General features: G+C 49.4%; 1 protein-coding gene across 4 annotated transcripts in view; it reads right to left on the bottom strand.

Moving 5' to 3' along the window:
- The window catches only part of pusl1 (pseudouridine synthase like 1), a 103411-nt gene that overhangs the window by 76604 nt on the left and 13780 nt on the right, over positions 1-13027 (bottom strand). For all 4 annotated transcript variants that reach the window (XM_072478220.1, XM_072478223.1, XM_072478222.1 and 1 more), the window contains exon 3: positions 9788-9975. In XM_072478220.1, coding sequence (XP_072334321.1) covers positions 9788-9975 — 188 coding nt within the window. The remainder of the gene's footprint in view (positions 1-9787; positions 9976-13027) is intronic.

The following is a 13027-nucleotide window of genomic DNA, read 5'->3' as shown; positions in this document are numbered from 1 at the left end:
AATACAATACAATAGTCCATAGGTGGAGTCAAGGGCAACAACATAGTACGATGCAATACAGTGGTGAATGGCTGTCATAATACATTCACCACAATAAGTACACCATAAGTGTGGTTTCGAGCCACATAGTCCAGCTAGGTTCTGGTTTTAACCATCAGTCTGTGCTGAGACCTCATCACAGACCGGGACATTACAACGGATTTCACGAGGAGACAGTGGTGTAGTGATGGACTAGTAGCCCAGAGACCAATGCTATGGGGACATGGGATCAAATCCCACTCTGGCAGCTGGTGGAATTTGAAATCTGTTAATAAATCTGGAATTGGGAGATAGTATTAGTAATGGTGGCAATGAAACTATCATTGATTGTTGTAATAAAAAACACCCTTGATTCATGAATGCCCATCAGGGAGGGAAATCTGTCATCCTTATCTGGTGTGGCTTACATGTGACTCTCGACCTACAGCAATATGGCCCAGCAAGGTCAGATCAAGAGCAATTAGGGATGGGCAACAAATGTTGGCCTTGCCAGCAACACCCACATTCCATGATTTATTTTGAAAGTGCCATTAATCATAGCGGGGAAAAGTCAATCAAGGTTCCCACACTTGATCATTCTCCATTGAATTGGTGACACAATGGTTAGCACTGTTGCCTCACATCGCCAGGGACCAGCTTCGATTCCAGCCTGGGGTGACTGTCTCTGTGGAGTTTGCACATTCTCCACGTGTCTGCGTGGGTTTCCTCCAAAGATGTGCAGGTTAGGTGGATTGGTCATGATCAATATGCAGGGTTACGGGGATAGGGCAGGGGAGTGGGCCTAGGTAGGGTGCTCTTTCAGAGGGTTGGTGCAGACGTGATGGGCCGAATGGCCTCCTTCTGCATTGTAGGGATTCTATGAATTTGTCTAAGAAATAGATATCATAAATATGAGCCGAAGGTAGTACCACACTGAGCTGTGCTTCACAAGGCACAATAGTGCCATGGTTATTGATAATGAACTAGCAATCCAGAGGCTATTAATTCAAGTCCTTCAGTAGCACGTTGCAAAATTGAAATCACACACCTACTAATTTACAGGCTGCCACCAAGAAGATGCCCATGAAAGCTGTCGGACTAGCTAACGTCTAGGGAAGGGAATCTGCTGCCAATATCTACTGTAGCCAACCAGTATGGTAGATGATTAATACCCTCTGGACCAGTCATGGTTTTCAAGGCAACCAGGAATATGCAATAAATGTGTCCTTGCACACCTCAAAATGAAAATATTGTCTTTAGCACTCATAGTAGTGGAATTAAATAAAGACAAATTATCGACTAGCATCTAAAATGGCAATGTCCACGTGGTTTAGGAGTGATTTTCCTCTAATGTATTAATATCAACATGCTAAATATTGTAAGGCACAGGCCGACAGCAGCGAAGCTGTACCTTATCAGTTTGTGTGTTCACAAAGAGAAAATAAAAATGCAAAATTGAAAGCTGACAAGGTGCAGTTGGACTGGCAGCATGGACTTTTCATATATTGGTCTGAGGAAGGGAAAAGTGATTGGGAGCAAGGGGGAGGGCAGGGATTGGGAAGGGATGATGGAGCAGGGTACTGCACTGGAGTCAGGAGAAGCAGTCCTGTATCTCCCAGCCATATTCAGGGAAGTGGTCTTTTAAAAAGCATACTTTTTTTGGTGGGGAGGCCTCCTCCAGCAATCCGACTGGAAAAGGGCATGGGCTCCACCAGAGCAGCTCAGTTATACTGCAGGGGGCTTCCAACAAGCGCCTGACCCCCTATTTGAAGATGAAAAGGGCTGAATGCCTGATTTAGGCGCAGGCGCTCGATAACCCCTTTTCTCTCTTTCTTTACCTATAGGGCAGATGGTGCCGTTCCAAGCACATAATGAACAGGTGTGCCATATCCGCCATATTGGATGTCAGCACCAGTTCCACATCTAAAAAATAGGCACGTGCTTTTGGATTTCTAGGCCATGGCCTCAGTGTTCTGTAGGTGCTTTGATACCTGTTCAGCCAACCATCGATGACATTGAAAACATTTGGTATCATAACTTGCAAACAGCTTTCAACAGCTTAACATGTCCCATAGTTCTTCACAACCAATGAGGTAGTTTTAAAGTGTGGGAAGACCAATATGTATACAGAAGGTGCCACAAAAGCAACGAGGCAAATGGCCAAATAGCTTTTTTGCGTGTTGTTGTTTGAGTTGTAAATATCGACCAAGACTTTGGGGGAAAATATCTCCCCTGCAACTCGTCCAATAATGCCCTGGGATCTTTTATATCCACCTGATGGAGCAGACAGGAACTTCAGTTTAATGAAAGGCAGCAACTTCAACAATCCAACACTGTAGTGTCAGCCTATACTATGTCTTTGGAGTGAGGCTTGAACCTATGACCTTCTGATTCAGAAGCAAGAGTGCCACTGTTCAGCCAAGGATACTCAGGTTAAGGGGTGTTGCCTCAATTCTAAAACAGTTTCGAGCAAATGCCCATTGTATCAAGTTTAGGAATTGAAGTTTCTCTTGCAGCCGTATAAAGATCATTTATTACTGTTGATCTTGGGGTCAGAGTAGAACTTTGACAGAGACGGCTTATTGATTAGGATACACCAGCACAAAAATCTATGCAGATTCATCATTTACTGTAATTACTTATTAAAGACCTTACTGGAAGGCCTGGAAAAGTGCCAACATTTCTAATGCAGTTTGGCATAGCAACCATGTATTGTTCTTGCATATACTGCATCTGCCCTCTGTTCACCAGACTCCACAGAATGAGCCTTGAATTTTGATTTTCATTGTTTCTTCTGGAAACAGTCTGATCATGGGAAAGGTTTTGCCATGGCCCAGGTATGTGAACTGTCCTACGCTGTCCATGGCCTCCTGTAAGAAGTGGTTTGTTTTAAGGTGGCACTGGATTTCTGTTGCTGTTCCTCAGAGCTCAACTCAGTGCAGCTCCAACAAGACTCAAGAAGCAGGACACCATCCAGCACAAAGCAGCCCGCTTGATAGGTTCCCCATTCACCACCTTCAACACCCACTCCCTTCACCACCGACGCACAGTAGCAGCTGTGTGTACCAGCTACAAGATGCACTGCAGAAATTCACCAAGGCTCCTTCAATGGAACCTTCCAAACTCATGACCTCAATAACCTAGCTCAAGGGCAGCAGATGCATGGGAACACCATCACCAGCAAGCTTCCCTCCAAGCCACTCACCATCCTGACTTGGAACTATATCGCCGTTTCCTTCACTATCACTGGGTCAAATTCCTAAAACTCCCTCACTAACAGCACGGAGTGTCTACCTACACCACATGGAGTGCAGCGGTTCAAGTAGGCAGCTCAAACCCACCTTCTCAAGGGCAATTAGGGATGGCCAATAAATTCTGACCTAGACAACCATGCCCACATCCCGTGAAACTAATAAAAAAAAGATAAGTGGGTTTTCAGTGATCTCAGTTTTAATGAAAACTTCCTTGAGAAATATTTGGCAAGGCACCTCAAGTCATTCAGCTTTCTGATTACAGTATATATGCAACCTCACATCCTCTAGTTAAATCCTCTGGCAGCCACCTATCCTCATGATTCATTTGTTAAGAGGATTAACCAGAATGGGACTGAATCACATTGACTAAGAAAGTCCTGGGGGTTATTGCCGAGCCTACTCTGAATCAACAGCAGCAATGAATCAATCAAACTCAATGCCTGGGGTTAGGGAAGGGAAACAGGCCATAGATCCTGCTCCCGATTTCCATCTGGGAATTCTTGCTCGTAAGTCACCAATATGGGTGCTTGAAGAGAACGGGGGCGGGCAGGATATTTTTGCTCCTAATTCATATATTTAGCAGGACGGGAATTAACAGTTGTGTCCCTACTGTCAAATAGCCTGCCAACCCTCGTTTATTAAGGTTCACATACGAGGAAAGCCAATTTGGGTGAGGCACTGAAGAGATTTCAAGCAGTCAATTCATCAAGTCTTTATGCATGGAATAACACAGCAAAGGATGGCATTCGGCTCTCATGCCCCAGCCTGGTTCTTTGAAAAAGCTATCCAATTAGTCGCCCTCACCTGTACTTTCAACATAGCCCCACAAACATTTCTTTCTCAAGTACATATCACTTCCCTTTTGAATGTCTACTGCTCCTCCAAGACAGTGGCATTCTTCCGAAAGAGTCGGGCCCAGGATTGGAACCAAATTGGAACCAGCTGTGCCTAATCAGTCATTTATAAAGATTGAGCATAACTTTCTTGCTGCAAATCTAATCTTTTCCGCTGTCTGTCTGTCTTTCAACGCGACATGCATTCCGAAAGAAATTAGGTCAACATATTTTTTAAATAGCTACAAGCATATGCATGTTCATTGTCTCGTTGCTATTCAAATGATTTCCGTAACACCCAAACTGGCATACTGCAACGCACGGCGATGTGAATCCAAAGACCTGCAAAGATTTTCCAATTCTTCTCCCCCCAAATGTATACTTGCAGACAACAGAGAAAAGAGGCCAGCTGAAGATTGCATCATTCAGAGGTTAGGTAGATTTCTCAGACATCATCAGGAGAGAAACAGGGGCATTGTAAAGCAATAGCTCAGTGATTAAATAATACAAATCGAATGAAACGTTTTAATTATGAAGAGAGGTTGGATAGGCTTGGGTGGTTTTCGTTGGAACAGAGAAGACTGAGGGACGATCTGGTCAAGGTGTACAAGATTATGTGGGGCATGGACAGGGAGTAGCTGTTCTCCTTAGTTGAAGGGTCAGTTACGAGGAGACACAAGGTTCAAGGTGAGGGGCTGGAGGTTTAGGGAGGACTTGAAGAAAAACTTTTTTACCCAGAGGGCGGTGATGGTCTGGAATGCACTGCTTGGGAGGGTGGTAGAGGCGGGTTGCCTCACATTCATCAAAAAGTATTTGGATGAACGCTTGGCACGTCATACCATTCAAGGATATGGGCCAAGTGCTAGCAAATGAGATTAGGATCAGAGGATCATAGAATTTACAGTGCAGGAGGCTATTCGGCCCATCGAGTCTACGCCTGCCCTTGAAAGAGCACCCTACTTAAGCTCAAATCGCCACCTTGTCCCCGTAACCCAGTGACCCCACCTAACCTTTGGACATTACAGGGCAATTTAGCGTAGCCAATCCACCTAACCTGCACACCTTTTGGACTGTGGGAGGAAACCGGAGCACCTGGAGGAAACCCACGCAAACATGGGCAGAACGTGCAGACTCCACACAGACAGTGACTCAAGCCGGGAGTTGAACCTGGTCCCTGGCGCTTTAGAGCAACAGTGCTAACCACTGGTAGGAGGTCATGTGTTTTTCATGCGTTGATGTAGGTCCAATGGGCTGAAGAGTTCTTCTGCGCTGTGTGATTCTGTGACTTTATTGTTCTCAGGTTTTTATTTATTTTTAAAAATAAATTTAGAGTACCCTGTCTGGGTGGAGTTTGCACATTCTCCCCATGTCTACGTGGGTCTCAGCCCCACAACCCAAAGATGTGCAGGTTAGAACAAAGAAAAATTACAGCACAGGAACAGGCCCTTCAGCCCTCCAAGCCTGCACCGGATCCTCTATCTAAAACCGTCGCCTATTTAAAGAACAAAGAAAAAAGGTTAGGTGGATTGGCCAGGCTAACTTGCCTCTTCATTGGAAAAAAAAGAATTGGGCACTTTAAATTTCTTTTTTGAAATTTAAAGTACCCAATTATTTTTATCTAACCACTGCACCATCGTGCTGCCCAGTTCGCAGGATTTTAAACAAAAAACACTGGGCCCCTTATCTCAAGTAAGAAATGAAGCATTTTTCAGATGTGCTTTTGATTGATAGGAAGCCTCGGCGTACTTATAAAGGTTTCGGGTTTCAAGTCCTGTCCATTCAATTATATTCTTTTCAAAAGATGTGATAAATGCGGATTGAATTTTGCCAGTTCGATCAAAGCAGTAATATGTTATTCCAAAGTGCAGACTCTGTGCAGCACATTTGTACTGTGATATTGATCCATCCGAGGAAAAATTGTAATTCTATTCAAGGCAGACACGAGTTCACACTTTGTGGGGCCCTGCACTCACATTAATTTCTGGGGTCCCCCACCCCGCCATGCCGTCACGCACCTCCCCATCCCGCCCATTCTCGTCCCACAGATTGCAACGACATAAGCCACAAAAATACAGATTGATCACTGCTTTTTAACTTGTGTGATAAATTGCTGAATTAATGTCCTCACAAACATTCCCTCCCCGTGGACCCCTAACCCCATCACAAACTCTCCCTTCCTGCATAATGCAACCTGGCCCTCATACTCTCCACAAGTCTGCAACCCTCGCTAACCACCCCCTCACACACTCTCCTCCCCTGGACACCCCCCCCCCCCCCCCCCCCCCCCCATACTCTCTGCATGTCTGCAACTCTCGCTTAACACCCCCTCACGCACTCTCCTCCCCTGGACCCCCCCCCAACACCCTCACACTCTCCGCAAGTCTGCAACCATAGCTAACCACCCCCCCACCCCCCCCACTCTCCTCCCCTGGACCCCCCCCCCCCCCCCCTTCCCCCACACCCTCATACTCTCCGCAAGTTTGCAACCCTAGCTAACCACCCCCGTCACAAACTCTCCTCCCCTGGGCCCCCCCCCAAACACCCTCACACTCTTCCCCCTCACCCTCACACTCTTCCCCCTCACCCCCATACACTCACATTCTTCCTCCCTCACCCCCATACACTCACACTCTTCCCCCTCACCCCCTTACACTCACACTCTTCCCCCTCACCCCATACCCTCACTCTTCCCCCTCATCCCCATACACTCACTCTTCCCCCTCACCCCCATACCCTCACACGCTTCCCCCTCACCCCCATACCCTCACTCTTTCCCCTCACCCCCATACACTCACTCTTCCCCCTCACTCCCATACACTCACACTCTTTCCCCTCACCCCCATACGCTCACTCTTCCCCCTCACTCCCAAACACTCACTCTTCCTCCCTCACCCCCATACCATCACACTCTTCCCCCTCACCCCCATACCCTCACACTCTTCCCCCTCACCCCATACCCTCACACTCTTCCCCCTCACCCCCACACCCTCACACTCTTCCCCCTCACCCCCATACACTCACACTCATCCCCCCTCACCCCCATACACTCACACTCTTCCCCCTCACCCCCATACACTCACACTCTTCCCCCTCACCCCCATACCCTCACACTCTTACCCTTCATCCCCACACCATCACACTCTTCCCCCTCATCACCATACACTCACACTCTTCCCCCTCACCCCCATACCCTCACACTCTTCCCCCTCACCCCCATACACTCACACTCATCCCCCCTCACCCCCATACACTCACACTCTTCCCCCTCACCCCCATACACTCACACTCTTCCCCCTCACCCCCATACACTCACACTCTTCCCCCTCACCCCCATACCCTCACACTCTTCCCCCTCACCCCCATACCCTCACACTTTTCCCCCTCACCCCCATACACTCACACTCTTTCCCCTCACCCCCATACCCTCACACTCTTCCCCCTCACCCCCATACACTCGCACTCTTCCCCCTCACCCCCATACCCTCACACTCTTCCCCCTCACCCCCATACACTCGCACTCTTCCCCCTCACGCCCATACACTCACTCTTCCCCCTCACCCCCATACACTCACTCTTTCCCCTCACCCCCATACCCTCACACTCTTCCCCCTCACCCCCAGACACTCACTCTTCCCCCTCACCCCCATACACTCACACTCTTCCCCCTCACCCCCATACCCTCACACTCTTCCCCCTCACCCCCATACACTCACACTCTTCCCCCTCACCCCCATACCCTCACACTCTTCCCCCTCACCCCCATACCCTCACACTCTTTCCCCTCACCCCCGTACACTCACTCTACCCCCTCACCCCCATACACTCACACTCTTCCACCTCACCCCATACCCTCACACTCTTCCCCCTTACACTCATACACTCACACTCTTCCCCCTCATCCCCATACCCTCACACTCTTCCCCCTCACACCCATACACTCACTCTTCCCCCTCACCCCCATACACTCACACTCTTCCCCCTCACCCCATACCCTCACTCTTCCCCCCTCACCCCCATACACTCACACTCTTCCCCCTCACACTCATACTCACACTCTTCCCCCTCATCCCCATACCCTCACACTCTTCCCCCTCACACTCATACACACTCACTCTTCCCCCTCACCCCCATACACTCACACTCTTTCCCCTCACCCCCGTACACTCACTCTACCCCCTCACCCCCATACACTCACACTCTTCCACCTCACCCCATACCCTCACACTCTTCCCCCCTCACCCCCATACACTCACACTCTTCCCCCTCACACTCATACACTCACACTCTTCCCCCTCATCCCCATACCCTCACACTCTTCCCCCTCACACCCATACACTCACTCTTCCCCCTCACCCCCATACACTCACACTCTTCCCCCTCACCCCCATACACTCACACTCTTCCCCCTCATCCCCATACCCTCACACTCTTCCCCCTCATCTCCACACCCTCACACTCTTCCCCCTCACCCCCATACCCTTCCCCCTCACCCCCACACCCTTCCCCCTCATCCTCATACACTCACACTCTTCCCCCTCACCCCCATACCCTCACACTCTTCCCTCTCACCCCCATACCCTCACACTCTTCCCCCTCACCCCAACATCCTCACTCTTCCCCCTCACCCCCATGCACTCACACTCTTCCCCCTCACCCCCATACACTCACACTCTTCCCCCTCATCTCCACACCCTCACACTTCTCCCCCTCACCCCCATACCCTCACACTCTTCCCCCTCACCCCCATACACCCACACTCTTCCCCCTCACCCCCATACACTCACACTCTTCCCCCTCACCCCCATACCCTCACACTCTTCCCCCTGACCCCCACACCCTTCCCCCTCACCCCCACACCCTCACTCTTCCCCCTCACCCCCATACCCTCACACTCTTCCCCCTCACCCCCATACCCTCACACTCTTCCCCCTCATCCCCACGCCCTCATACTCTTCCCCCTCACCCCCACACCCTCACACTCTTCCCTCATACTCTTCCTCACACTCTCCCTCATCCCTCACACTCTCAGTCATCCTCTCCCTCCCTCATCCCTCACACTCTCCCATTCTCACTAATCTCGCTCTCCTGGGGTCTTCAAGGCAGCCACTCATCGTCTCCTCGTGCTGACACGGCTGGATTCAGCGCTTGCTGCCTGGCTCTTGCTGGCTGACCTGCCCTCAGCCCTGGCTGGGTCGAGTTGCCCCTCGGCTGCTCCCCTCTCTGCTCGACCCCAGCTGCCCGGCTGGCTCACCTTGGTTCGTGGCTTTCGCGGGGGTACCTCGCTGTGGCTCGCTGGTCTGCCCTCCTCAACCCTAGGTCGAGAAACCTGCTGAAAATATTCCGTCACCAAGAAAACACGCAGAGCCCTCAGAAACCGTTGCCGTAGCTGGAATGCAAGATCCTGTCCGTGTCTTTACAACAGCCATTTCCGCCATCGCACACGTCAACCCTGTCAACTTACTTGATTGGAAAGGGCGGCACGGCAGTGGTTAGCACTTCTGCCTCACAGCGCCGAGGACCCGGGTTCGATCCCGGCCCTGGGTCACTGTCCGTGTGGAGTTCGCACATTCATGTGTCTACGTGGATTTCACCCCTAGAACCCAAAGATGTGCAGGGTGGGTGGATTACTAAATTGCCCCTTACTTGGGGAAAAAAAAAGATAAAAATAAATAAATAACTTACCTGATTGGCTCGGGTTTCAAATGGAAGTTCAGTGCCTCGACAAGGAGCTCCGCTGCAAATGGTGGCTTTCCCTCCTTCCTCTGGATGTCGAGGTGAGCAGAGTTGCACAGAGCATGTACCCCACTGTCCGTACGACTGGAGATTGAGATGTTGACCTCATTGACAGGGCGAAGCCTCTGCACTGCGGCCTAGTATATAGTGGAAACGAAGATCAGTAAGCTGCAGCAGACTTACACTACCTCAGTCCAGTAATGTCTTTCCACTAGAAATCAAGGTGAAAGGCCATGGCCCAACTTGCAGGATACCTTTCAAGGCTGAAAAAGTAAGCAGGCGATAGCATAAATCAAAAGTAATTAAGTAACGCCAAGCGGACTTTACAAGCCTGACGCTTGGGTGAAAAACAGCCTGGGAGTTACTATCAACGATGGCATTCAATAAGCACTTAAGCCTCAGATCAGAATTCCTCGCTCTGCTATTCTACAGGAGGCCTTAAACATGTGAAAGCCTCTGTTGAAAAGCAGGGAGAGCTGTTTGATGGGAAGATGTTATGCCTTTATACAATTAACATAGAACACAGAACATACAGTACAGGAGGCCATTCGGCCCATCGGGTCTGCACCGACCCACTTAAGCCCTCACTTGCACCCTATCCCCGTAACCCAATCACCCCTCCTAACATTTTTGATCACCAAGGGCAATTTATCATGGCCAATCCAGCTAACCTGCACGTCTTTGGACTGTGGGAGGAAACCGGAGCACCCGGAGGAAACCCACGCAGACACGGGGAGAACGTGCAAACTCCGCACTGACAGTGACCCAGCGGGGAATCGAACCTGGGACCCTGGCGCTGTGAAGCCTGAGTGCTATCCACTTGTGCTACCGTGATCCACTTGTGCTACCGGCACCCAATTAAGCTGTCAATTGTAATTTTTAGCCGGAGGTGAAGGAAGGTAAGGAGATCCATTGTTTGAGGTCAAACAAACGTGTTCGAGGAAAGGAATGTGTACAGTGGTATTACCTCACAAGGGTCTCTCTGCTATGGTCTTTTCTCAAAAGTGAGATTCTCCGGAACTGGTAACAATATTCTGCAGAGGCTTTCAAAGTGGCGTTGTTTTGTAAAAGAGGGATCCGCAGGGCCGGAGTGCAGGAAGCTGGAGAACTCGGAATGCTGGGATATTGTGGTAGAATTGCCCAGAATTTGAATTCAAAACAGGCTTTAAAAAGGCCTCCTTCTCTTCACACATTAACCTCATTTCCTATTTCCCTCTTGACATTCAGCTGTAACTCCAAAGACGCCAGATAGATGACTTCCATTTGTCATTTGTTTAAGCAGTATTTTTTTAAAGCAGCTGTTTTTATTCGATTGAATGCTTGAACCAGCCTACAGCTGTGTCGCTGTGTCTAAGCCAGGGAAAACTGCAGTACTTTGCTCAAAGAAGCAGCGTTTTGCACACTTTGTTAGGCTTCTGTATCCACTTTCCGCAGGGAATGGAAAATAGTTGGAAGAGAAGCAAATCAAATATTCATGACTGAAATATGGCTTTTGTCTTTTCCTCTCCCACTCTCTCCCTGTAGTCCACAGACTGCTGTAATTACTGGATTTGGAAAGTAGTGATGAAATCTGCTCTCCAGATCCAGAAATCTTTCTCCAACCATCTGCACCCAAGTATTTGGTGACAACATCACAGGAAACCTTGTTCAAGTTGTTCAACGTAACCAAGCGGACTTAATCCAGCTTTCAGTCCACGGACTCAATTTTTAAAAATAATTTAAAGTACCCAATTCATTTTTTCCAATTAAGGGGCAAATAGCGTGGCCAATCCACCTAGCCTGCACATCTTTGGGTTGTGGGGGCAAAACTCACGCAAACACAGGGAGAATGTGCATCAATTTGTTTAATTGACAGAAAATAGTTTTTTGAGTTGAGAAATCTGTATGAAGGGCATGGCCTGTAGTCTACGTCACCAATGGTAGAACCTTACTGCCCACGGGTGGCAAATACACAGGGGGGCGGCGGGGCAATGGGTGCCAGGTCAGCAGGGCCGCCCCCACCCAATATTATTGTTGAGAAAATGTCCCAGTGGCGGAGACAGCTGCCTGCCAAATGGAGGCATCGGGCAGTCAATGTGAATGATTAATGGCCCAGTTAAAGGTTATTTTCCCTGGCATCAGGGAGGGGGCCATCGGCAAGAACATTTGCCCAGTCCCAAAGCTGCCACTCCATTCTCTGGCTCCAAGTAGACAACTCACCCTTCTGAGGGCACCTCAAAATGAGGGTGCTCCCCTCTTCTTGCTGCCTCAGTGGCACTGCTAAACTCCAGAGCTGTTGGCCCAGATAGAGAGCTGCCAGTGAGGAAGGCCCGCCTGCCTCATCCTAAACTGGACACCTCCCCCGTCTGCTGGCTCTTAATCACCTCCCCCCCTGGAAGGATTGTAGGGCAGGTCCCGCTACCCGCCCACCTGCTCGAGTATGCTGGTTGCCAATAAAACACCCCCGACGATGGTGCCCCCAACTCCGCCTCAAACCTCAGAATGACTAGATCCCAGCAAGATCCCACAGACACTCATAGGCAAAGGAGGGACAACTGGGCTTCAGACAAATGTTGTTAGGATCCTTTTCATCCAGCTGAGCTGGCAGAGCCGCCTTGATTCAACACCCACCGTTTGGACCCACATTGTTCACTCAGGATCAAATCAATAGCTTGAACACAAGAGGGCCAAACTGAAATGTGTAAGAGAAAATACGAGGTATTTCCATCGCAAACCAGGCGATTGCCAAAGCCCCCCGGCACCACGAGGCTGCACTAATGTAAGAGCTGTGAATGTGTACAACACATGCAGGCCTCGCTGGACTGAACTCCAATCTGTGACTGGGCAGCTCAAGTTTCGACTTTCTCTTTTATTTGGATCCCTGTTATTTTTTTTCTCTCTCATTGGCAATGCTCCTAAACACACAGCAGTTCCAAATCCTGAGAACAAAGACTTTCTGTTGAAAGACGTGGAATAATTGGAAGACACGCACAAGTCCACACGTGATAACAAGGTTGGATTTTTCAGTGGTAATGATGGGAGCGGGGAAGGGAGAGGTAGCTACACAGAGTCAAACTCAGTCCGAGGAAGATTCTTCAAGCCAACTTCCTTTTGATTAAGAGGAAGGGAGTTATCAGAGACGAGCCTCCATTTTTTTTAAAAGGTGGAAAATGCTCGAAATGCACTGCAGCCCCATCACCATTTGAATGA

This window comes from Scyliorhinus torazame, chromosome 16 (genome assembly GCF_047496885.1).
Source record: "Scyliorhinus torazame isolate Kashiwa2021f chromosome 16, sScyTor2.1, whole genome shotgun sequence".
NCBI lineage: Eukaryota > Metazoa > Chordata > Chondrichthyes > Carcharhiniformes > Scyliorhinidae > Scyliorhinus > Scyliorhinus torazame.
The sequence above is the reverse complement of the archived record's forward strand: the minus strand, read 5'-3'. Positions and strand labels throughout refer to the sequence as shown.